Raw genomic sequence first — 24827 nt, forward strand, 5'->3', positions numbered from 1 at the left:
TAAGACAGCACCGAAAATGTAGTTCATACATCATTTCCTTCCTCTAGCATTGATACCTTGATGTGCTGCTGTTGAAGTGCTGTTATAGCTCACAGAAAACTTGTATTTCTGGTGGAAGTTTGTATCAGGTGAGAGTGTATAGCTTTGAGATTTTCTGAAGAGTCAAGAGCTAAAGTACAATGTTGATCTTGATGACACATCCCTGTACTTATTTATCTGCACTTAGATTTATTTTTTTCCCAGCCTCTATAGGGCACAGAAACATTCTTATTGCTACTGAGCAATTATGCCAGAACACAGCCTCAACTTGGCTTTTTGCTTTTTTCTTTAGAACAGTTTACTAATGCCCTGAAAAATAATTTAGTGGAAATCTTGTCTGCTTTGTTGTGATGCCTTTCGTCTTTTTTTTTGACCTCAACTGATGGAGTTTCCCAGAAGTAGTTCTTACCTGGGCTAGGAAGTCAGTTCTAGTCTTCAGCAAACGTGAAGTCCTTAATCACAAAGGAGGATTTGGATTGTATGTATTCTTCTGAACACCTGTATGCACAAAAGATGAGAGAATGAGAGTTTTTCTTTTGTTGTGTAATGTTTTGCAGGATTAGATAAACTTCATCTGTCAAACAATCCAAGAGACTCGGAGACAAAGCCGTCTGCAAATGGGCATCAGAAAACACTGTGATTAACAATCACCTGCAGTCAAGAGCTGGAAACATCAACCTCATGGCATTCCTGTCATCTCATCAGCATTTTCATATGAATTTTATTAGTTGATAGTTTGGGTCCAGCCTTGTCTCATTTTTTCATGCTGTGTGCTTCTGAGGAAGTTAGGTACATCAGATTCTGTTGTATCCAGTGAACTTTTGTTCTACTTGCTCATTTCCCAGTAAGTTAATGCAGGAGGTGCCTTGGAAGACTGGAAGCTGAAGAGAACAACTCATTCCTTTTCATTTGTCGACAATCTCACATCTTTAGACATAAGCCTGTTACCATTTGAATGCGCAGTACCTCCTGTGTTACAGACACAGCTGTAAAGAGTAACTTTGGGACTTGGTTAAAAAAATGTTAAAAAACAAAAAAAAGGGAAAAACCAAAAGGAAGAAAAAAACCCAAGAAACCAACCAAGATACACTTGAAGTCCAATATGACCCTTGCTGGAAATGTAAACTACCTGAAGTAGGCAGCCTTGAAAGTAGATAAACACTTCCACTAAGAACATGTTAAAAATGACAGTCACTAGTAGGCATCACAGTCCCTCTCATGCTGACTGCAGTGGGCTGCTCACAGTCTAGTGTCATGGAGGCCGAAGGCCAGTGTCTTCAGCTTTCTGTTCATAGCTGTAAATGCCAGGTTGCTTTACTGGTAGTCAGACAATGTCTTACTGAATAGAATGAAGTGCAAGATGAAGATTAACTTCAGTGTTGAATCTGAGCCTAGTATGCTTTGTAAAAAGCTGTGTAGACCCCCTGTCACAGCTCTTACAGTTCTGTAAGCTATTGTGTCATGGAGGTCATTTACCCTACCAAGTACATCCCTGTAAAATTTCTTGATGAACTACTGTGTATAAGCAGTACTTGTAATCAATGCAAGTAGCACAGGCCTAGGAGGCTGCAGTTGCAGTTTTTTACAATCTTCTTTAATTTGAAGTAAGTTATTTCTCTGGATTTATACAATAGTTACCAGGATTTCTGTTCAGTGGCATAATGCAGTATCTTTCACTAGCCTGTTTTTAATGTACACATGACCATGTATATAGACCTATATGTGTAGATAGCAAATTCTAAGCTTATAGAGATGACATAGATGGCTTGGTAAGTAAAACTTGTGTGTTCAGTCATGGCAGAATGAACTTCTGTGGCGTTACAGTTGGACTGCTCAGAGGCCTTAGATTCAGGATGGCATTGGTGGGTGGTAGCATCCCTTTTCTTAGCATTACTGCAGCTTTTGGAATCCTTTAAGCAGTTTAGAGTCCAGAAAAAACCCACCAACCAAACCTCAAGTAAGTATTCAAAATCTGGTTGCACTTTTGTCCTGCTCTGCCACAAGTAATCTTCAAACAGATTGGAAAGTGTGTGCTTGTAGTGTAGTGAGGCAGATAACACTGCTGTTTATTTCCCATTTCTATAAAACAAGTATGTCTCTGCAGTTTGAGGTCTGATAAGTGATGGAGCAGTGACAACTGGTTCTCCAATGTGGTTCTGAAATAAGACGAATCTTGTGTCAGAAGCTGTTTGGCTGTTCTCCCAAGATGGCTGCTCTAGGCTGTAGACCTTATTGCTCTCTGTGTGTGTGTGAATGTGAGCCTTTTTTTTTTGTCTAGAGTGTTTCAAATATCAAGCTCTAGTATAAATGAGGATTTATAATTATTTTTTTCCTTGCAGCTGCCTTTTCTCACTTGAACTGGGGCATAATGTAAATACTGCTGTAGAGTTGTTTTTCATGTGTGTGATCAGTGTAAACTCAAGGCTTATTAAAGTGACTATTGATGTGTTGTACTGAGTCTTGGAAGACAAAGTAAAGTTGCTTGGTTTGATTCAGATTTGCAAGCATCTTTTCTGTTGTTTGAATTTAAGGCTGGCATTTTAGGGAGAAATCTTTTTCTGACTCAAAAGTTCTGCAACCAAAACCAGGGAGCTCTAATTAAAAGTTGTTTTCAAATGTGTTTACATTTTAATTACCAAGAGATTTATTAGTAATGGCATTTTTCAGGTATTCTCTAAGCTTGTAGCCTTATGTATTAGTATTATAGTTAAAAATAACTGAAATGTATCCACTTGTCCATGCAAGTGATTGTGTGACCAAAATTGTCCTCATGTCTTAATGGGGCTGGTCAGCTGTGGTGTGTGAAGCTAGTTAGCTTTATTAAAATATTTCTATTGTAACTTAAAGACAGTTATATAAAATACACTCTATGAAACTGAAGTAATTAATGTAAGGAATGAATCTAAGGGGAGCGAACCAACATAAATCTTGCTCTTCGTGCTTTTGGAGAGATGCTTGACCTGGCATCAGTGACCCAAGAACACAGAAGACAGGATTATAATGTGTGTATGGTTTCTGAAAGTGAGTTGGGCAGTTGCTTAAATTGAGCAGAGATAGTTCCTGCTGGCAAGCACAGAAGTGGCAGGGAAGACGTTAAAACTCTTTCAAAGCAAATGTTACAGCCTTTCCTGTTCCCACCCCATCTGCAGAACCCAGAGATGCATGGGTTAAGGCTATGTTAGTGAAGATTTTACACTGAAGTATGGAAGGTGGTTAAGTTGCTGCATGGTTTCCAAGGTGGATGAGAAATTCAGAACTACCCTGTGCAACTACTGACAGTGTTTTGTTGTGAAAACAGATGTTTATATTGTGACACTGTCCACATTAAAATATGCCTTTGGCCTTGAAAAATCACAAGCTTATGCAAAACTTCTTTACAGATACAGTGCTACAAATATACTATATGTAAGATAGAGGTCACTATGTACTTTTCACAGAAGCATATGGTCACTTAAATAGAAGCTACTGGTAATTCATTACTGGATGTTGACGATACATTCCTCGTATTTTTGACTCATGTAGAGTCAGGTGGTCTATACCTTCAAGGTATATACAGCTGATCTTAGTAACATTAACATCTGCCTCGCTTCTTAGGAGGCAAAAAGCACATAAATACGTCCATCTTCAATTAGATACCACACAAGACCAAAAAATAGATGTAAAATAGGTGTTTTAAGTGAGCCATTTCTTGGCTTTATTCTGTGTCAGTAGCACAATACTAGATGCAGTGGCAGAACTGTAGTGTGGGGTTTCTAAGCATAAAGCACACGTACATACCACTTTAAGCTGAAAAATAATAGTTCCTGTACAAGTAACAATATTTTTGCATCTGTAGGAAGCTATTTACTGTCTGTAATGTGATGTTTATCTCTGGTCCCGTTCCTCCAATACCTTTTACCTTGTTGTCTGTTTTAGTGTCATAGAAATTAAAGGATGTGACAAGTTGTTTTCCTTGTCTGGTTCCAAAGTACCACCTGAGTACTGCAGGGGCATGGCTGTTGGTGCAGTGAGAGTCTGGGCAGCCCAGGAGCTCGTGCAGCTATGTGCTTAGTGAAATACACCTGTGAGTGTGACACTTGCCAGGATGTCACCAGTAGTGACAAGTGCATAGGGGGATGCAGCCCTCCTTTGTCCCACCAGGTATCTCCTGCTTGCCCATGTGCCTCTGCAACTGTTGATGCTACTTTAGGTGCTCGCCTGTGCCCACTCCTGTGTGGTAAAGACAAGATGGCTCTTTTCTTAAAGAATTCACAAACTGTATTAGGAAGGAATAAGCCAGAAACAGAGCAGTTGACTTCATGCATGTGACTTCCCTTGAATTTTGTAAGAATGCTCTAGGTTGTTTTCTTTTCACTTTCTTTTCCTCCTCTTCCAGAAGTGGGATGGGCTTCAGTGGTGTACATACAGCAGCTGAGAGTTACACTTAGTGGACTAACACCTACGATTTTGAAATGCCCAGTACAGGAATACAGCTAAATCCTGTTGTCTTACATCTTATCTGGTTTTTAAAATAGCACTTTAAAAAAAATCTAGGTAAAGTAACATAAGCAGAGACAGTACAGTAGGAAGGCCTTGTTAATAACCTCTTTTGAAAGATGTGCTTAGTTTTGCTTAAAGTGTTGATGTGAACTATGAACCTTTAAATATTTTAAGGAAGTAAGATCCCCTACCCCCTGATGTTAGTATTTTTGTTGTTACTTTAGTGCTGACTTGTGACAATATTGCATACATCAACTTCCCTCCCCAGCCTGGGCATTTCAGGAGCTGAAATCATGACCTTTTGAATATTGAATTTACCATTGGTAAACTAGCAAGTCCTTTGTCACATTATCAGCATTGGAACTCTACAAAAATACTGCTTTTGAATTCATCCCATTTAGGGATAGCACTCTAAGCTGACAGCTGTCACCCAGATGGGGGTAATGCCTGCCACATCTTTCTGCCTTGCCCAGTGTGCTCATCTCCAGCAAGCAGGCTCTGACACTCATTAGAAGTTTTGATGCTGCTTTTCTGTTCAAGGTGTGCAGTTTGTCAGTCTGCTTTGTCTGGGACAGGGTTTCCAGGTGATACCCATGCCTGTTCTTGAGCAGTAGCTTATCACTTTCAGCTCTGTTCTGTTGAGACTAAGTCATTCAGGTTGTTCTAGTTGTTTCTGTGCAGACAACTGTGCTGGAATAGCTTCTTGCTGTCTCAAGAATGCTGCCTGGTTCTTAGTAGAACCATGACCCCCCAGGACAACATCCAGAGAGGATCTCCTACAAATTTCATGTTGCCAATTAAAGCCCAACAATATTGGTCAGGATCTTAGGAAGGAGAAAATGTCTTCTGGGGAATTAATACTAAATGTGACTTCAGCATCCCCCTATTTAAAACTGTGTGCATATGAAGGCCTCACATAACATAGAAACTAGAAAATCTCAATTCTTAAAGGCTTTAGGTATCTGACTGCTCATTTGTACCTATGCAAGCACTTTGGGATACTGCTTCTAAATGTTTGTTGTATATGAACTTCAAGTGTTGCTGTTGCTTTCACACCTGTCCCTCATCCCCCCATTACATGTAGTTTTATAGTCAGCATCACTGGATGAAGCTCCTTTCATGACCAGTGCTTTGTTTTGCTTTCCTCATCTTCAGTACTTCTGTAGATACCAGCTACTGAAATATCAGGGCACTGGCTTTGATTTTAATGTATTTATTTTCTCACATCATCTGTGCAGAGACATTCCCTGGTTAGAAATGTTCTTCCACTGTGAAAATGTTAGTATTTATTCCTTCATTTGTACTTAATCTTCTTTTTAGCACTAGATTAATTGAAACAATCCTGCCTGTAGAATGGGGCTTCTGGTGAATTACCAAGACCCAATGTAAATTTGGGGTGAGATGAAAATGGTTTAGTCATTGCATGTAGATATTTTTAACTTTCAGTAGTGTGAGGAGACTGTCCCACTTCTCACTGAGAGAGCAGTGTGCTCATCCAGCCAGTCTGAGGAGTTGGGTGACTGTGTGTGGAACCACTTGTCAGGTCCCTTCCTTGTAGTGTGCAGACTACCTGCAGCTCCCACTGGGCCTTGCAGCCTTACATGGCTGGAGATGGAGACACAGCATTGTGGTATCAGTTGTCTGTGACTCTTTCATCTTTCAATCAAAGTCAGACTTTGCATGGTGCCACAGTGAGACTCCATGTGTTTTCTGTACCTTGTGTATGAGCATGTTTTGAACCTTCTCTCTCCATAGCAAATGATCACTCAGCCAGCCATGCCAGTGGTACTGGTATTGTGAATACGATGGATGTGTTTAAATGCTTTAGGAGAAAATTAACTGGTGCATGACTTCTGTTTTCCCTTAACCATAAGCTTTCCCAGTCTGGACCAAAACACTTCAATTCACAAAATCTGTACAAGTAACTTCCTCCTGGCTAGCTTTATAGAACAAAAAGTTGAGCCACTTTTTTAAAGGTTGTTTTCAAAGTATTTTGATCTTGTTTGGCCTGACTTCTGTTGCTTTAAAAACAAATGGATAGAAAACAAAGACAGGTTTGGGTTGTTGATTTGAAATCTGAACATGTATTTGTACACAAAGTATGGCAGGGTTTCCTTTTGGGATTAGGAACCTGACCCAGTGTTACCTAAATAGACAACACCCATTGCTCTCACTTTGTCTCTGCAGTTCTCACTGAGGAGTTAGAGTTTTCTCAGTGCTGCTGGCCATCTCGTCACAGGATCAGCTTCACATAGGCTTTGGTGACATGATTGTAAAAATACAGCTCTGAACTAGTGTGCCTATGGATGTTGCTGCTGGTGGTGCTGTAACAGTGGCAGCAGGTGTCTTCTGTCATGTGCTTTCAGGTTCTCCTACTGGTTAAGATTTCAGTTTACAAAAAAAAAAAAAAGTACATTTGCACACAGTCTTAGTGTGTGTGTGAGGCTGAGAATCAGCTGTGGCTTCTTGGTCTGGCTTGTGCTTGAGGCTCTGCAAAACTCTCCAGTCTTAAGCTCAGCTTTCACATGGACATGTCATAGACCAAGGTAAAATAGCAGCTGAAAACCAATGCTTTTAATGTTACTTTCATCAGCACTATTTTCTGTGCACATACCTTTCCCCCCCCAAACCCTTCCTGACTGAGTTTGATCATCAAGAAGAGAAATGTAATGTTCTCAGTTGTGGATACTTTGCTGTGTTACAAAAGTAAATGACAGTGCTTCCTGCCTCAGCTAGGTTGAATTTTTTTGTGTGCAAAGCAGTGGTAATGTGTTTTTTCCTTTGTTTCAAATGTTACACTGAATGTTTTGTAGGAGGATTTTTTTTTTTAACTGTGTTTTCAATAAAGTTAAAGTGTGATTCATAATGGAGTTTGGCTTTTCTAAAGTTTTAAGCAAAGAAAAGTAATCTTTGTGGCATTCTAAATTAGCCTGTCAGTAGTTGGTGTGAGGAGTTGCATTCCTCTCCCTTCTTTCCCTACTCGTCATCTCTGAGCTCTGAGGCAGTTTGCTACGAGCTACACCTACCAACAGCTGAGGATGTTCTCTTGATAACGAGTGACATAAAGGACAAATATGTTCTTCCATGGAAAACTCTTCCAATGCCTGAAGATGGGTATGATGGAACAAAGGTGAACAGATGTGTTCTTTTTATTGTATGATTCATGCTGAGACCTCTTATGACTTCTTGAGTTTTCAAGTGCTCCCTCACACAAAAGTACATTGAAAGGATGTAGCCATTTGGCAGTACAAATCAGATTTAGTTACCTTGTTATATTAAATTGACACATCAGCATTAACTTAATAAAATAATCCCCTGAGCCCCCTTGTATAGAGGGCGTATTTAAATCACAGTGTGACAGGGGAACAGCAGCCCTTTCTGTGCTGTATGAGAGAATTCTATGTCTAGCAAAGGGCAGATGGGTAATCTTGTGCTCCCCTGGTGAGTGTTCACTGACAAGAAAGGAAAAAGTCAGACTCTGTCCTACACAAACAAGCACGCTGACCTTCAGTGGTATGTGTGCCACAAAAAAACAGCCAAGCAAAAGTCCCACAGCAGACCTCCTTCAATATTTACATGTGGCCTCCAAACAATCCCAAATGATGATGCTATGAGCTTCCTGAGTGGCGCATGAAACACTAATGCACTAAGCTGTAATATGCTAATGTGATTGTATTTAATTAAACAATATCAGTCTTGGTAAGTTTTATCTGAACTGTTGTTACCTAGGTTCTGGAGCTGAATCTACCCCACCTTGCAAATTTAATTGCCCTTAACTGAGTTCCTTTTAAAATCTGATTTCAGGAAGAACAGGTTAAGATTGCACCTAAGCCTTGTAATTAATGGTTTCTGTTCAATGTCGAGTCATGGTTGATCTATTTGGACCTGATTTATGTTTGGGCTTCATTTAAACTGTTATCAAACTTGAACAGACCCAAACAGTTTTTGTAAGAAAGCTAGGGGTATGTAACAGAAAGTGACAGTGGCCATGGCAGTGCTTTCTAATAACCTCTCAGGCCACAACATCTGAGGAAAAGCAACTATCTGTTAACTCTGCCCTTACCCTGTTTGAAGAGCAGCACACAATATGTGGTTGGTTCCAGGACTTGGCTTGTCTTTGTGAATGAGACTATGCTAGACAGGCTGCTGAAGTGAGAGCTGAACACGGTAGGAGGAGCTGGGATTGCTGGCCTCCGTTTCTCCCTGTGCCTTTTACCCTCACCAGAGAGGAGCCCTCCATGATCCCCCTGAGCTTGCACTTGTGTTTCTCTTCCCTGTTTTGCTACATGATCCCAAAGTCCTCTTACAAGCTTCCTCGAGCAGAAATTGTAAAAGAGAGGAAAAAGTCCTCCTGCCTGAGACAGTGATCTTTTAAGTTCCCCTGTTGTTAAGATACTATCTGCTTTGGCTACTCCTGTATTTTCTGCAGTGTGACCTGGCCCAACCCATATCCATCCATCACCAAACAAAGTCTAAGGTTAGGAAGCAAAGAGTGTAATTGAAATTCCATCCTAAATTTTTGTTATCTGGCAAATCAGTGTGACCCATCGATATGACCAGGAAGGAAATAAAACATTTTCTATAACTCATTAATGTTAACACGTTCTGGAGTTTAACACTTAAATCCTGCTGTGTTTTAAAGTGTCATACTGAATAACATTTTTTTTCCCCCTTAAACAACTCAAACTGATTAGTTGAATTGATTCTAAAAACACCATCCCTTTCTACTTATGTCTGTGACTTCTTAAAACTTGAATAGAATGGCATAAGCTATTTGAAACACTGCTGGAATGCAAAACTACATCAGTCATCTGTACAGCAGCACAAGACTATGATAAAATAAAATGATGAAACAAAGCACCGAGGTGAACTTTGTCCACGGGGAAGCCTTTTTAAGTGATCCAATGTCAGCAAATTGCTTACTAATGTGTTGACTTATGGCAACCCTCAAAAGTAAAATGAAAAGGCTGGAATTTACAGCATATCAATGAATCAGTTGATAAGCTTTTACTGGTTTAATATCCTCCTAGTTTTGCTGCTTGGAGCCACTTCAAGTTAGCAACAGAATGTTTACCATCTCCATGTGATAAAGGAAGTCAAACGACTAAACAAATTCCAGGACCATTATACTGTTTGGTGAGATTTAAATTAAAATCATTGGGAGAAATCGTGTGGAGGGGAGAGGAAGAAACCAGAGTCGAGTACATCGTTTCACAAGGACTTACCTCTGCTTCCTAAACAATGGCAAGATTTTTAGCAGAGCTGGAGATAATGTAATGCATTTGAAAAGATTTAACTGCACCCATAAAGGACTGCACCACAATTAAATGACATACAGAAGTGACATTTATAGGTAGGATCAAAGAAATTCACTACCTAACATGCCAAAGCAACACCCTGCTTTCTGTGTACAGCAGTGCTAAAAAGTAGCCTGCTTTGGTTTCAGTGACCTTTCTTATCTCCTTTGATCTAGATTATTAAAAAAATTTAATGATGGGTGTAATAAGGGCCACTGTAGCACCCTGAAACAACTAATATGTGTCCTTCCCAGGACTCATCTTTCAGACCTTGTTTTTTATTTTGTGATAGTTATTTAAGTGTATGAAACTTGACATTTAACCTCTGTGATCCTTCCAGAGGAGGCAGGGTTATTAAAAATTAGATGTTTGTTGCTTGGTTGGATTTTTTTCCCTCCCCTGAGTGTGGTGCCATTTGATTATGCTAATGATTAGGGAGGGGCATTTTAAAAGCACAGTGCAAGTTTGAGAGGCAATATTAATTCTTTAGAAAAGCTTTTTAGCATCTGGAAATGGATAGTTCCTTGTGAAAGATTTCTTTTGTGTTTTCATTAACCAAACCACAAAAGTGTTAAAGTGAACAGCAAGAAAAATCATCTTCAACTCCCACTTGAAAAGCTACTAAGACAAATAAGTATATGGCCTTTAATCACAGTTGATGCTGAATTCATTTAAACCTGGCTAATCCATATGAGAAGACTTCATCAAAGGTGATAAAGTAGTGGCCATTTTATTCCCTGTAAAATCCTGAACTGTTACATATGAGAATGATTTCCTCGTGCTGTGGACTAAAAGTGGAATCTCTTTTAAATGGGGACCTTCCCTTGGTTTACAATGATCTTCTCCCTAAACCAGGCATCAGATGAGAGCATGGTTCACAAGTAGCTTTTGTCCACTCACACCACCTGTAGCAGAAGTAAGGCTTACCTAGCAGTGTGCTTTGTTTTAAACAGGTGTGCCCCATCATGTGTTATTCTCCACTGACACTGCTTGTTTTTACACACAAGACAAGAAACTTCTTACCTGTTAATTTTTCTAAGGCTTTCAGGCATGCCTGGAAAACAATAAATGCAATTGCTTACAATATATTTCATATCACTGGAATGGATGAAATAGGATAGATTACAGAATGCAAAACCAGTTTATTCATCAGTCATGAACAAAACACTTCTTATCTGCACGTTTTTCTAAGGCTTTCAGGCATGTCTGGAAAACAATAAATGCAATTGCTTACAATATATTTCATATCACTGGAATGGATGAAATGGGATAGATTACAGAATGCAAACCCAGTGTATTCATCAGTCATGAACACTCTACTTGATGCTCATAGTATGATGAAAATGCTAAGAGAATTTTGTAAATCTCCCCGTGTTCACATGAAATGTCATTAACTGAACCAACAGCCAATGCTGACACGAATCCCTTCTAAAAGCAGAAGGGTAAGAGAGACTGACAAGAAATACTAACTGCCTGAAAGGTCATCCGTTACTACTGCAGCCTTTCTGGTGAGAATAAAATCAGTCTTCTATAGAAGTTGCTTAATACATTGCAACTTAAACCTGTATGTGGGTTTTGTGTTAGCAAGACATGGAGTGGCAGAAAGCAACAAATGCCACCTGTTACTGAGTGGAGGAAAAGATTATAAAACAAAGACTTAAAATGAAAGCAGATTAATTTTTTTTCCCCTTTTCCCCACAGAGATGTTAAATTTCAGGAAGTGATACACATCAAACCCAGCATTTCACACATAGGGAAAAAAAACAAACCCCAAACCCAAGCCAACCCTTCTTCCCCAATCAAAAGAGAAAGCATGTTCGCAGTCTACAAGAAAAATTCACCTTTATCTGACCTAAATTCCCACCAAATGCCAATGATCTCCATCCTCACAAAAGATATAGAGTTGGACAAAAAGGGCAGTTGGCTCTTAGAGGAAGGAAAAACTGGGAAAGGAGTGAAAACCAGAACAAGTAGTGTGCACTATTGAGCTGGCAAACACAAAAGGATTAATGGCCAGCAGCCAGCTGAAGGGAAAGCTTTCAGATACAGCGGCTTTTTTTTTTTTCCCCTTGAAGGAGGAAAGCTAATGAAACACTAAGGACAAAAAGAATTCCAGAGGCATTTCCCTTTTTGTGCCAAATCTAAAGTAACCTTTTTAATGAGTGCTGTCTTTTGCTCTCTCTTGTCAAGCTTTAGACTTTCAGGCTAGCCAGAAATTGGCAGAATGTTCTTTTGCCAGATCCACCCCACCTGTCTGTGGACAATTGCACACCTTCAGTTAGTGTTGATGTAAAAGAGAGCAAAAGGTTATTGTAAGACCTTGAGTCACATCACAGGCTTGGCTGCAAAAAGCCTTCAAGAAAAATTAAAAGGGACAACTGGCAGAGAAAAACCACCCTAAAATACACTGTGGAAAGAAACTTGTAAGCAGTTGGGATAATTCTTCTAATTACCATCATCGCCTCTCTGAGGCAGCACTCCTCTTCAATCAGTCACTTGTCCCTTTTGATTAATATTTTCAGGATGATAGATGAGAGGATCTAATAAGGCCTGATGCATTTATGCTTGTGATACACACATGCATTGAATAAAGCCACCAAGGTAAAATGCAAGTACTTCAGATAACCTAAAGAGGAGAGTAGTAAGAGTGCACTGCTTCTGTTTTCCAAATAGAAAATAAAGATTGAACCAAATTGCAATTAACAAATCTTGTGAGAAAACAAAATATATCCCAAATTGTATAATTAGTGAATATTTACCATTCTGGTGAATGAAGGCTAGGATCATATCTAACAAGACTTTAAATGAAGCAGAAAATATCCTATACCTCCTTTGCAAGAACAGAGAAAAAGTTTGATCTTCTTCACTATTGCCATAACTTCATAAATGAGCAGACATTACCAACCCTTCTCTGCCATGCTAAGTATAAAATACTTTAGAATTGGCCACTGATAGCTGGGCCCAGCTATTAAATGTGAAGTGGCATCTGACGCTTGCATCTTTTCTTCCTTTAGTTCTCCCAACTCGTGACTTTTAGCCATAACTCTGGAAAAAAAATGAAATACAAATATGTAGTCTACACAAATGCACAAGTTATCCATGTACCTGAAGTCAAGGTGCAAATTCTTCCCTGCATATTGCACAAGACCTCTGCTTTACTTGCACCCATTCTGCAGCTGGTGGCAAGGAAGCAGGCTCAGCTAGGTCTAATTTCTGAGCCATAAATAAAATAAAAGTAAGTATTAATAAAGTGGTATAATAAAAAACCCCACCTGTTCTGGTACAAAATACTGAAGTAGAATGAGACTGTGATAGATGCAAGATAAATTAATAGGTGTTTGTATTTTTTGAAGACCAGAGGAAGCAGCTTGTGTGGACTGACCAAAGTAAACCGAGGAATGTCCGATGACAATAACATGAGTCCATGATGAGGCCTCAATGGTGTTTGCTAAAACAAGAATGGAAGAGGAACGTGCAACAGTTAGAATGGAAGCTGATGATGCTGAGAGTTTTAGTTCTAAAATGGATAGGAAAGGGTCAATGCTTTCATTCATATCGAAATCTTTGCATAAACCAGATGTTCACAAGCAGTACTAGTTTGTTCTGTATAAGCCTTCAGACCCTCATCAGACAACTTGTGTATCCAAACCCATTTTATTCAAGAAGAAAAAGTTGCATTAAATTGTGTTTACAAAGTTCTTTCACGGCTTTAAGGTTTGAACCACACAGTTCTTATTAAGAAGAGAAAGCGTGTCATAGGCATTTTAAATTAGTGTGAGACTAGAGGTGAAAATACTAATGAACAAAACCCAGAAACAATTGCAATTTCAAAACATCTTTCAGTACATTCTTTCAAGCCACTTGCCCAAGCATTCAGATGGGACATTTCAGGCAATGGTGTGACTTAAAGAGAAAATATTTTTTCTAATAATTGCAGAGAACATGCTCACACTTGGGCTACATTTTTTTACCACAACCTTTAGCTTCCATAATCACTCATTATTTGTTTGTGTTAACCCCACTACCTCTCTGCTGTGTTTTCCTCCCAATATCCTCTCTTGTTCAAACTCCTCTTCAAAATGAACCAAATGAAAAACCTGCCCCTCTTTAGAACTGTAACCAGATAAACATAGAAGTGATCACCTTGTCTTACTACCTTTGTCCTATCACTTGTTACACTCAGCTGATTCCAAAAGTCAGATGCCTGTGCTTGTATGGAGCCTCATTGATTTACACGGTTCTCTTCAGAGCTAGGACTACAGTGAGAGTTACCATAGCAAGGGCAACGTGATCTTCAGAGGGGCTCAAGGGCATTTTAATGAAAAGGAATAAATAAAACCATTATTAATGATGATGAAAGTTTATTATGCTTACAACTGCAAATTGTGGAGCCAGAAGGTCCTCTAAGAAATGCCTTATCAAGACAACTGACAGGATGGAGACAAGGAGGTGTTCATGGCAAGAATACTGTAGAAACCTTTAGAAAGGGGAAGTGCAATCTGAAACTGACAGGTGGGAAGCAAGTGTGGACTCCTGGTCTGTTCAGATGCTCCCTGGCTTTGTCTTTTTAAGCAATATTGTCTGTCATTTCTCTACAACTGTGTTATTATAATACCATTTAAAAGTGAGTTTCCTCACTAGGCATCATTCCAAGCCCTCACATCTGTTACTTTTATCTTGTTGCATGCTTGCTTCTAAATTTGAAAAAGGTATTTAACTACAGGTGTTAATTTTTTTGCTGGGTTTAGCCCCAGGACCATTGCTAAAGCAAACCTTTTAAAGTTAGAGTAAAGGTGGGCATATATTAACAAAGAATACATTTAACACTGCACTAGAAAATATTTTCTTATGCATAAGGAATAAACCCTCTAAACATTTCAAATACACTAAAAATAATATAGCTTAATTATAAAATGTTCCCCCAAATAAATACAGTATCAAAATTAACTCCCTGATCTAGCTAAAGATGTCCCTGCTCACAGGGTGAGGTTTGGATAAGATGAACTTTGAGGGTCCTTTCCAACTCAAGGCATTCTGTGATCCGATGGTTCTAAAATCACTGATGGTTGCTTAAGAATATAAGGTAAAGGAAGCAACAACAGTCAATATACAAAAAAAGAATAATAGAAGAAATGAATAATATTTTTAGTACGTTTCAGGTATGAAAAGGCATATTTGAGCTACTCTATTGTTTACCTGCTGGCCTAAAGTGCTGAATTTTGACAGATTTTGAAACAAGGTTTTATGCTGTTTAGTACTGCATCATCTTACTGAAGAGAAAGCTCAAGTTCCTCATTTTAGTTCATGGCAAATAAAACCAAAAATTCACAAATCAGAATGGTTTACCTAATGTTAGCAGTGGAGGACTGGGATCAAGAACGTTCTCCTTTTCTGCATCTTCCTTGGTTTTGTGGTGAGAGTTCTGTTTTCTCAGTCCAGTACCTGACACTGCTGTGACCATTTCTTTGTTCTTGGGTTTGTAAAGGTTCTTGGTATTCCTTGCCCTTGACTTAAAAGGATGTGCTAATGAAAAATCCTGGAGCTGATGACTGTGTATTATGTGATCCTGCAAGGCAACTGCAACAACTGCCATCATCTCTTGTTTGGAGGAGTGGCTCTAAAAAGAGGGGAAAATAAAAACAACAACCTTGAATAATTATTGTTATAAATGATTTTAACACATATTCTGCTCTTAGCCAGGATTTTTGACTTGTCAAAATCTTCCATACACATGCAGCTCCCAGATTTGAAGCCTACCATACAATTACCATAAAATGGAATTTAAGATTGATGTTTCTGACACATCCTAGGTTTAACGTAGAAAAAGTCAAATGAAATCTTTGATTTATCATTCAGCTTAAATAAAATAGCAGTAATTTAAAAGTTTTAATTACTGAGCCTAGAATGATTATATGCAATAAACTCATTATGGACTATAGAAGTTTGGCATGCCTAAACACATTTTTGCTTCAATATAATTAAAACCAATCCTTTGGGCTAACTTTGCTTTCCAGAACACTGACTATAAACAAGAATATATTATTTTATACAGGGAATGGGCTTATCTATCTATTCTTCCATTTCTCCCCACCCTTCTTCTTTATTGTAGAAGAATGTGATCATACCTTGTAAAAGTCCTGATGTTCTATTGCTAATCTTTAGCTGGTTTCACAGGAGCTGTGTGGTTCTACAGAAATGTACAAGAACTTGAATAGCATTTCTCAGCAGGAAGGGTGTCATGAAGAGCAAAACAGAACTCTACCATTTCACTTGTTTTCTCCTCTGCCTACCATGGGAGACAGCTTAATGTATTCCAGGCACAGAAGTTAACTCTGGATCCATAAACCACCGACTGTGCCCCCCTCCTGTTAGCCTCATCTCATCCACAGTGGACTGCCCATAATATACACAGAACAGCTTCAAATGAATGGCAGTAATTGCAAATTTCAAGCTGAACTGATGAAAAAATTATGGCTGTAGCCATAAACCCCACTGAACCGAGTTCAGATGAGTTTATTGTAGGCAAGAAAGCTTGTGGTATGTAGTGCAAGGGTGACCTTAGCAACCCCTTTAGGGCTGAAGCTGCTGTGCCATGATCTCCACATCCTCACTCTGACAGAGGACCTGTGGTTGGCTTGGCAGTGCAGAAGAGTACGGCAGAGGATGAGGTGTCATCATTGCTGGATGTGGCAATCAAGAGCCACCTCTTACACTGCTGCTCTCTTTTGGTGTGTGACTATTTCTCCTGTCACTGCACCCAAGACAAGGGTGTGGGAAGGTGCTGTGGGGAAGGCTTCCCTCTCCCAGGACTGTTGTCTCTCCTGGCCTGGCCTGACTGCTCATAAAGACAACCTGTGAATGGCTTCTGAAGCTGCCCACCTTCCTGTGTCTTGTCCTTGCTGGCTGGTGTTTTCTTCTTTAGCTCCCATGTCTGTGTTGTGATGTAGGTGCTGGTAGAGTGCATTAATGGAAGTTCTCTGTGTGCATTTTGGCCTGAAGACTATTTTTCACTTACCATTTTTAAATTTTAATGGTTATTTTTAATTTCAGAGCTGTTTCTGCCTTAGCAGGTGGTAAGATGAGTGGAAGACTCTGTGATTACCGTACACAGAAAAATGTCCTCCTGTGGGGATCTTTTATGACAGCTCTCCAGCTTCTCAGAACTCCCTGGCAATGGTAGTGAGGACGCAGCCTTTAGCCATCGTCTCAACTAGCCTCCCTGGCTAGTGATGAACAAGCTGTTTGTGCTGCATTAATACCAGTTTGCTGCGGATTTGTAATCCAGTGTGGATTAGTCTAGTCATGGGTGGCTCTAACATGAAAAACACCTTTAAGGTGGTTTGGTAGTCACAGCTGCACTTCTTCGTAAGCATGGCTGGGTGGGGCGGGGGTTTATGTTTTCCCCTCCATTTAGCAAAGTCATGGTGACCCATTTGAAGTTGCACTCTAGTGGCTTTACATTTTGAGGAGGTCTACCTCACTGCCATTCTGGGTGACCTGGGTTTTTGGCAGCTCTACAGAGTCACTATTAAAGAAAAATAATTCTCTACAAAAAGAACAGATGAGTGATATCCATATGGATCAAAGAAAGGCCTTTGTAGCCTAGTGTCCAACATTCATCCATGGCAAAAAGCAGATGGCTTGGGTAGATTGTGAGACAGGGGTCAGTGTACAGCAGGAGCTCCTTCAGGGAATTCTCAAGCTTCAGGGTGTGGCTACCTGACCTGGAAGTACTTGTTTTTAGTAATCACTGATGTGTTTCTTTGAAACCCAGAACTAGTCAAACGTACTTCTAGCCCCTAGTAGAGCGTAGACTTCCTCTGGCTGTTTTCCTGGTTATTTACACTCGGCAGCCCTTTATTTCCCAAGAGGTGGACAGGCATGGATTCTGCCTCAAGTCCAGTTGTGCCATTTCTTTGGTCTTGTGGGTTTAAATAGTTGTCAGAGCCCTTCTCAGCTGTTACTGACTTGAGAGATTTGTTTTCTTGTGGAACTGACATTTTCTGAGCACAAGCGGTGAGGCTGTCCTGAGAGCAGTCCTTCGAGCAGCATATCAATGGAGTGATTAATCCACTGGATGCACTTCTCCGCAATTATAAGCAATTACTTTTAAGTCAAATCTGCAGATGAGAAAACCTCTGTGTGCTATAGGGGGTGATGTAAAAAGCAGCTGAAGTGGCTATCTTTAAAATGACATGAAATCACTGATTGTTTCTAAAAACAGGAATAAAAAGATAATGGTTTTTAAAGTGAACTCACGAGTTAGCCTGACACCAAACCTGACTCAGTAAGACCACTAAAGGGGTATTTTGCAATATAAGCTTCTCATGATTTGTAGTGAGAAATTTTAATTAGCAAATAAAGTAGAAAGTTTGATTTCCTCCTGTCTAACATTGAAATGAAAGTGTAAACGCTGTAATATTTGCAAAAATAAACCCTCTGATGTGTAGGAAAGGAATTATTTATGTATCAGTTTGAATACAAAGATGCTGAAAAAGACCTTCTCTTGTACCTGTTTTGATTTCACTGTTTTATGCTTGAACTTGGTCCAGCAGTCTTGTCTCCTCTCAGTGTTGCGTTACTTCAGTTTGTTAGGAATCCTCAACTGAGTGTCTTAAAGTTGCTAATAAAATAATGTTTGCTGTCTCTTTCATTTGTCATACCTCATTAAGGTGATCCTAGACACATGTATGCTTAATTAAGGCTTTTCATTAAAATAAGCCTTTAATCCAGAGGTGCTGAGCCTTAATTGAAAACTCAGAAAAGATTAGTGTCATCTCTTATTTTGTTTTGCACTTTTACTGTACTTGCTACTGCTTCTAAACTACAATGCCTGTTTTAGCCTTAGCTTATACATGGTGAGGAAAAAAAAAATATTGAAATTCCTACTGCAGTCTTCTGGAGAGCAACATGCCTCAGTAATTGCCATTTCTTATTAAGTGCCACCTTTTACCAAGAGCCTCCACTTCAAATGCAAAAGGTTGCTTTAAACACTCCAAGGACATTAACATAATGAACACGCTGCCTGCGTTGAAGGTGACTAATAAGTGGCTCCGAGCACCTGGTTTTATCCATGTGTATAATCTTAAGATCTTAATTGTGTATTTGAATAATGCTGAAATGGTGAATCTGTCTAGAATGGTTGAGTTTTACAGAATTCTTTTTGAAGTTTAGGAAACATGAGAATTTTGGCCAGCGATTAGCAGGGCTCATCTGAAGTACCATACAGTGCAGCAGCTTTTAAAGCCTGTTTGAAGGACTAGGGACAGAAATACAACAGCTTCTGGTCTTCTAGAACAAAATGCACTAGCCAAAGAGCCGGACCCTTTTCTTGTAGAGCTGCAACCAAGCATGGTACTGCTAATTAGCAGAGGCAGGTGGCCTGCTGCCATCAATAGCTGGAGAGTTACTTGAGTTACTTTTCAGGAAGAGCTGATAAATTTTGTGGATAAAATGAATTTGATACAGAACCACCAATCCTAGGGCAAAGGTTTGAACTAAACATTCTAGTATTGCAACTGCAATGAACTTCACTGAGTCTTTATGCCATGATACTGTCTGTAATATGGTTTTACACTTCACCATTTGGAGGAGAGGGCAATAAAAACATTAATATATTTGAAAGGAATGTAGCACTGTTGTGGAGGTGACTTCTAACTAATCAGCATCTGAATGGTGATTTTAAAAGAACATATTACAGAAATGGATACTGACATGGTAAGTAAACCTGTGCTGTACACAGCAGGAATGGTGAGTACTGTACCTGTTGTAAGCTTCTCCCTGGAAGGGTTGTAGAGTTGTTGTTATTGTCTCCAAAGCAGACTTCAGAGTGTGGACAGTGAATAGGATGGGTAATAACCTTTGCATGTGTAAAGATACTTCTTGTGTTTTTCACTGGAAGTAAGGTCTTTGACGCTGCTGAAAGTGTACAAAGCAATAAGAATTAAGTGCACTGTTGTCATGAACGATGACAACTGAGTCTGAATGCGTTAATGAGGAATTCCAGCTTGAAATACTTCTGCTGGCTGAGGAAGGCAGGTTTTGGCAAATCTGCACTCTAGCTGTGCCTTTAACTCAGCAAGGAACACACCATATCACCAGGCTTTGTAGTTGCCTGGTTAAAGGCATTTTAAAGAGAAATGAGTCAGATGTCCTTAATTATAAAACCACAATGTCTGCACACTCTTCTCAGGAGTTTGCAAATGTTTTACCTTGTTTACTGTTTGCTTACATATATCAAATACAGATATTTTTGTTTATACGTATGTGTGTGTAGACACACACCGTGTTTTTCATTGATGTGCTATTTGTTTACTGCTTGCATTTTCTGTCAGCTTCTGCTAACTTTCAGGCATGTGCTTCCAACTCAGTAGGAAAGCTGCACAGTTTCACTTTGCAAAGCCAGTAGAGATGTTATTAGGTCCCATTTAAAGCCCTTTCAAGTCAGCGAAAAGGCTATCGCTGGTTTATAGCTGAATTCAAAATCTAGTCCGTTGTGTAAATATCATTCCTTCTCAGGGAGGAAAGGCTTGATTTAAGGGGAAAATTGTGCATGTACAGTTTTGGAACAAATTAGGTTCCAAGCTAAATGTGATTTCATGCAGAACCATTAATTTTTATTGAGCATATGTCAAAATGAACATTTTTTTTTTAAACTCTAATAATACACATATTAGTAAGGATTTATACATCTGAAGTGCTTCATATTTGTAAAGCCTTCCAAATGCTTTATAAGAATGCATTGATGATTGCTTAGGCAAAAATGCATTAGCAATTACTTAATTACTGTAAAATCCCAAAATGTCTGGTTAGCCATATTTCTGATGCCTGCTTATTGGCTGTGCATGGCACTAGGCTGTGTAACACCACAGATTTATGAACGCTTAGTTTTGGGGGTAGCTGTGAAGTGCTGAGCATGTTTTAATCTGTAATTTCCGCTTAGATTGATATTTGCTTAATAGAGATGTTTTCCACTTGGTAGGAAATCCGTTTAATTATCTAAAGGGTGAATTTTCTACAGATGTGTAGCATAGAGTAAAAGCCTTGCATTCATACCATTGTCAGTGTTTAATTCGCTGATATTGTTTCTTCCTCTCTGTTTGTCTTTGGAGAGGTCCTCATTCCTTGAGGATGAAGTAAATCTCTGGTCCCATCACTGCAGTCTTCAGAATTAGCCCTGAAAACACAGGATTCTTTTCCTGTGCTGATGAAAGTAATTTCTTGTTTGCTGTGTCAAACAAAGCATGCTATTTGTCACATTGTGGTTTGTGTATCTTTTAAGAAGCTTTCAACTTTGATCTGAGTCAAGGTACACTCAGTAGCACAGATGACAGAAGTAACAAACCAGTGATGTGCATTGTCATTCATACAAACTCTTTAAGTCAACAAATACTGAGACTTAGATGTAGAAAACCATATTGCTTTTGAGGGGGCTTGTGCATTCTTGTGAGAAAATGCAGACCTTTGCTTTTCTTGTTTCAGACAAAGGTGTAGAACAATTTATTAGTTAAGGATTCAGTTCAGTGTCTGCAATCAAAAGGTGCCTCTTCTAGTCCAGATTCTAAGCCTTGCTTATATTTTCTAGGTAAACAGTTGCATTTAAAAGACATTGTAGAGGTGGGCTCAGTAGTAGATAAAAGCTGCTTTCTTCAAACTGTCATCACAGAGGTTTTCAGAGTGTGCTTTTAATACTTCCAACGCTGGCATTTTGTGTCTCCTGTTCCCTCTCTCCCTCTTTAAATGTTAAATGGTATTTGAAACTGGGGTGTTTTTTAAATGCAACTTTCACCTGCTTCTTACTTGATCTATCTGTAGGGAAATTAACCTTTTGTGTAACAAGACAGAGTGTTAGAAAACTGTCTCACAAAATTACCTTCCTAAGAGAATGCAAGCCCCCCCCCCCCAACCCAACAAAACCACCACCAACCAAACAATTAAATGAACAGTTGTTCTGAATGTTTGCATCATTTAAGAAATTATCTTGCCACATGTTAAATCTTTCAAGTCTGAGGCACAATTTGATGATCCGGCCCGATCTAAGATTGTGCAAGGCATTTTGTGCAGTTAGCAAAGTTGAGAACCTAAACCATTGGTTTAAATCGGATCTTTCAGAAACCCATTCAGTATTCAACTAAAATTTTATAACTTGGGGGAGGTTGTTTGCTCAAGTGGTTAATTATCATGGCTGTTACTCTTTATTATATCTCATTTGAATTTGTCTGGCATCGGCTTCTAGCCATTTGCTCTTTTTATGCCTTTCTCAGCCAGGCTGGAGAGCTCTTTATTAACTGGTATTTTCTCCCTGAAAAGATACTTTAACAATGTCATCAAGTCATCCCCCAATTTTTGTTGCTAATCTGAATAGATTGAGTTTGTCAGACTGCTCTTGAGACATTTGCCTAGGCTTAGAATATTTTACTGTCTTTCCCCCACCCTCCGCCATGCATTATACAAATGTCCAACTTAAATTCAGATACCTGAACGATATAATATTCTGTCCTTTGTTTCATCAACAGCTTATATGAAGAAAAAGAAAAAATGTCTTACTATTGCTTAGTGCTGTACATTTCCTGATGGAAGAGGAATGTACACAGCAAACAACCATTCTTCATGAGAAAGGTTATTATTAGTAGTGAAGTCTTGCTTTTATTCTCTTGGTGTTTTCAGATAAACCCATCCTTTTTGTTAGGTACTCTTCAGAAGTCTCATCTATGCAAAATGTGCCCAAGAATAGGAGATAGCAAGCAACTGCAGCTCTGGAGCAGCAAAGGTGAAAAGACACCTCTGAAAGAGGAACTTTTCAATAAAATAATAAACCTTGCAACTACTGATACAAGGAGCTTAAAGGAAACTCTGGGTAGGGCTTAATGTCTGTTAGTGAGATACCAGAGGTATAAATTCTCACTCGTGAGATGTGGTTATCGTGACAAACAATCGATGAGGTATAATAATTCATTTCTGTATATCGTGTGGGAGGCAGCTTGGGATGTGGCAGCGGAAGGCTGTTCCATAAACCCCGTGGCTGTTTTTATTATTTTCTTTTTCAGGCAAGAAAAGTGAAGAGTGAGAGAATATCTGGGCTCAAAACTACTGTGAAAAGGTTAAGTATGACAGTAAAGCGAAGACTGTTTTCTTCTTCAGGGGGACTTTAAGGAGGGTGTGAGTAAAGGTAGATGACATCATTCAATGTCACGTCAAAGTGTGATATACACCATAATATAAACACCTCATAAGCCTAAAGTTTTAGCACACCTAAAACTTGTAATGCAACTTTTGATGGGTGTTTTATGTATTGAGTTTTTATTATTATTTCAAAGGCATGTCCCTGTAATACAGCTGTAATTAATCTCAAGGGAGTTAGAGGAAATGTGAAGAATGTTTAGAGTTATAGTGATAATGTGCTGGGAATGCATGAGGGAAGAAACTGAAAGGGCAAAGAGCTTATCAGAGACAAAGTATTTTGGTGGCTTAGAACTTCAGCAGAGCAGATCATAAGAAACTACCTGCCTCAGCATTTGCTATTGACAAACAGCGAGGGTTGCCAAAAGCAGTGATGTGTATACAGGGTTTGCAACAACCCATGGAAGCGTATGACAGCGAAAGTCAGAACATGTGGCATTCATCCAAGGAATCTGAAGGAGCTAAAGAATTGTTAACTGAATTCCTATTAAAATGCAGGTAATTAATCAGCAAAATGGGATACAGTAGAGGAAAACTGAAAGTAGCCAGCTTCGTACCAAACTGCTTGGGGAAAAATGGTTCTGATAGCGATTCCAGGAATTAGAGTGGTAAACCTTTCTTTGGTGTCAGGAAACTTAATTGATAAAACTGTTAAAGATAACCTCCCCCAACTTCAAAAAAACCTGGGTGGAGTATAATTCTAAGGAAAAATAATTGTGACTGTTGTAACAGTGTATCTTGCTGCTCCAGCCCTTTAGTGATATATTTTCAGTGTTAATTTAATGGAGAAGGTTTGCAATACAAGTACAGATATAGTTCTGGGTGTGTTTAAATTGACACCAAGCAAAGCATGTGCCACCTCTTGCTCTGAGGCTGTTCCTATTGCCTGAGAGCTGTGCAGGCTGCACGATGTACTGCCAGACCATGGAGGCACCACAGCCTGGGACAACACTTTGCAGAGCTTTTTTTGTGCTGCACCCCATCGTCAATCTGCATTTGGAGGAGAGGCCAGACGTGACGACTAAACGTCATCCCAATTTGCTGATAAAACAAAATAAAGCATTTTATCCTGACATTTCTGAGATAAAAACCCAACTCCAAACACAAGAAGGGTCAAGGGGGAAAATAGAAATGATTAGAGGCATGTGGGGAGCTTCTTTACAAGTAAATTAACAAGAATGGTCCAGATTTGCAGCTGATGAAAATTGGCACGGTTCCACAGGAATCAGTGGCACTGTGCCAGTTTACACTAGCAGAGAATCTACCCCAATGCTTTTTAAAATATGAAAACCCAGGGTGATTATAGCAGAGACCTACAGTGAAAGACCAACATAATTACAATAGCAAGGCTGTGAAGGTGAGGGCATGCCAGAATTGATAGTATGTGTGTCTTTAGAGATATGTTCTGTTTTGAGTGCTGGTTAGGAACTGGTTTTACAGTTGAATGTCTTATCCCAGTCTGCTCCAGGCTAGCCCTTTCTCCTGACTTCTCCCAGTCCCTATTCTGTACTCCATCAGCACCAGGGAGGTTTTTTAAACTATTCTGACTGGGCACCATGGAGTGAAAAGGGGAGCAGTGATAGCAAAGGAGGCAGCTTGAATGCTGTAAAGACATGCCTGCTCATCTGCCATCATGCCCAAATTAGCTTGAAGGTCCTGCCCCTAAATCTGTGTGACATACAGCTTAGTGGGAGCTGTAAAATCTTCCTGGAAAACAGTTAACACTTAGGTGATTTGTCCACAGTGAGCTTAAGGCATAGGTAGCTGCATTAAACCCGGGTTGTATTGGCCAGATGTGTATTTACAAATCTTAAACAGCAGTGTAAGGCTAAA

General features: G+C 39.4%; 2 protein-coding genes across 2 annotated transcripts in view; one reads left to right on the forward strand and one right to left on the reverse strand.

Annotated features, from left to right (window-relative positions):
* LMBR1 (limb development membrane protein 1) overlaps positions 1–6922 on the forward strand; it is a 64607-nt gene extending 57685 nt beyond the window's left edge. The window contains exon 17 of the mRNA XM_009898582.2: positions 597–6922. Coding sequence (XP_009896884.2) covers positions 597–679 — 83 coding nt within the window. The 3' untranslated portion in view covers positions 680–6922. The remainder of the gene's footprint in view (positions 1–596) is intronic.
* On the reverse strand, positions 5168–16744 carry RNF32 (ring finger protein 32). The gene is given in 11 exon segments (XM_054171172.1): positions 5168–5294; positions 7545–7571; positions 7573–7663; positions 8735–8832; positions 10743–10828; positions 10831–10869; positions 12957–13028; positions 13768–13772; positions 15162–15432; positions 15941–15971; positions 16695–16744. Coding segments are annotated over 11 exon segments (897 nt in total).
* Between the last annotated feature and the right edge of the window lie 8083 nt (positions 16745–24827).

The sequence above is a fragment of the Dryobates pubescens genome, chromosome 21 (assembly GCF_014839835.1).
Source record: "Dryobates pubescens isolate bDryPub1 chromosome 21, bDryPub1.pri, whole genome shotgun sequence".
Classification (NCBI taxonomy): Eukaryota; Metazoa; Chordata; class Aves; order Piciformes; family Picidae; genus Dryobates; species Dryobates pubescens.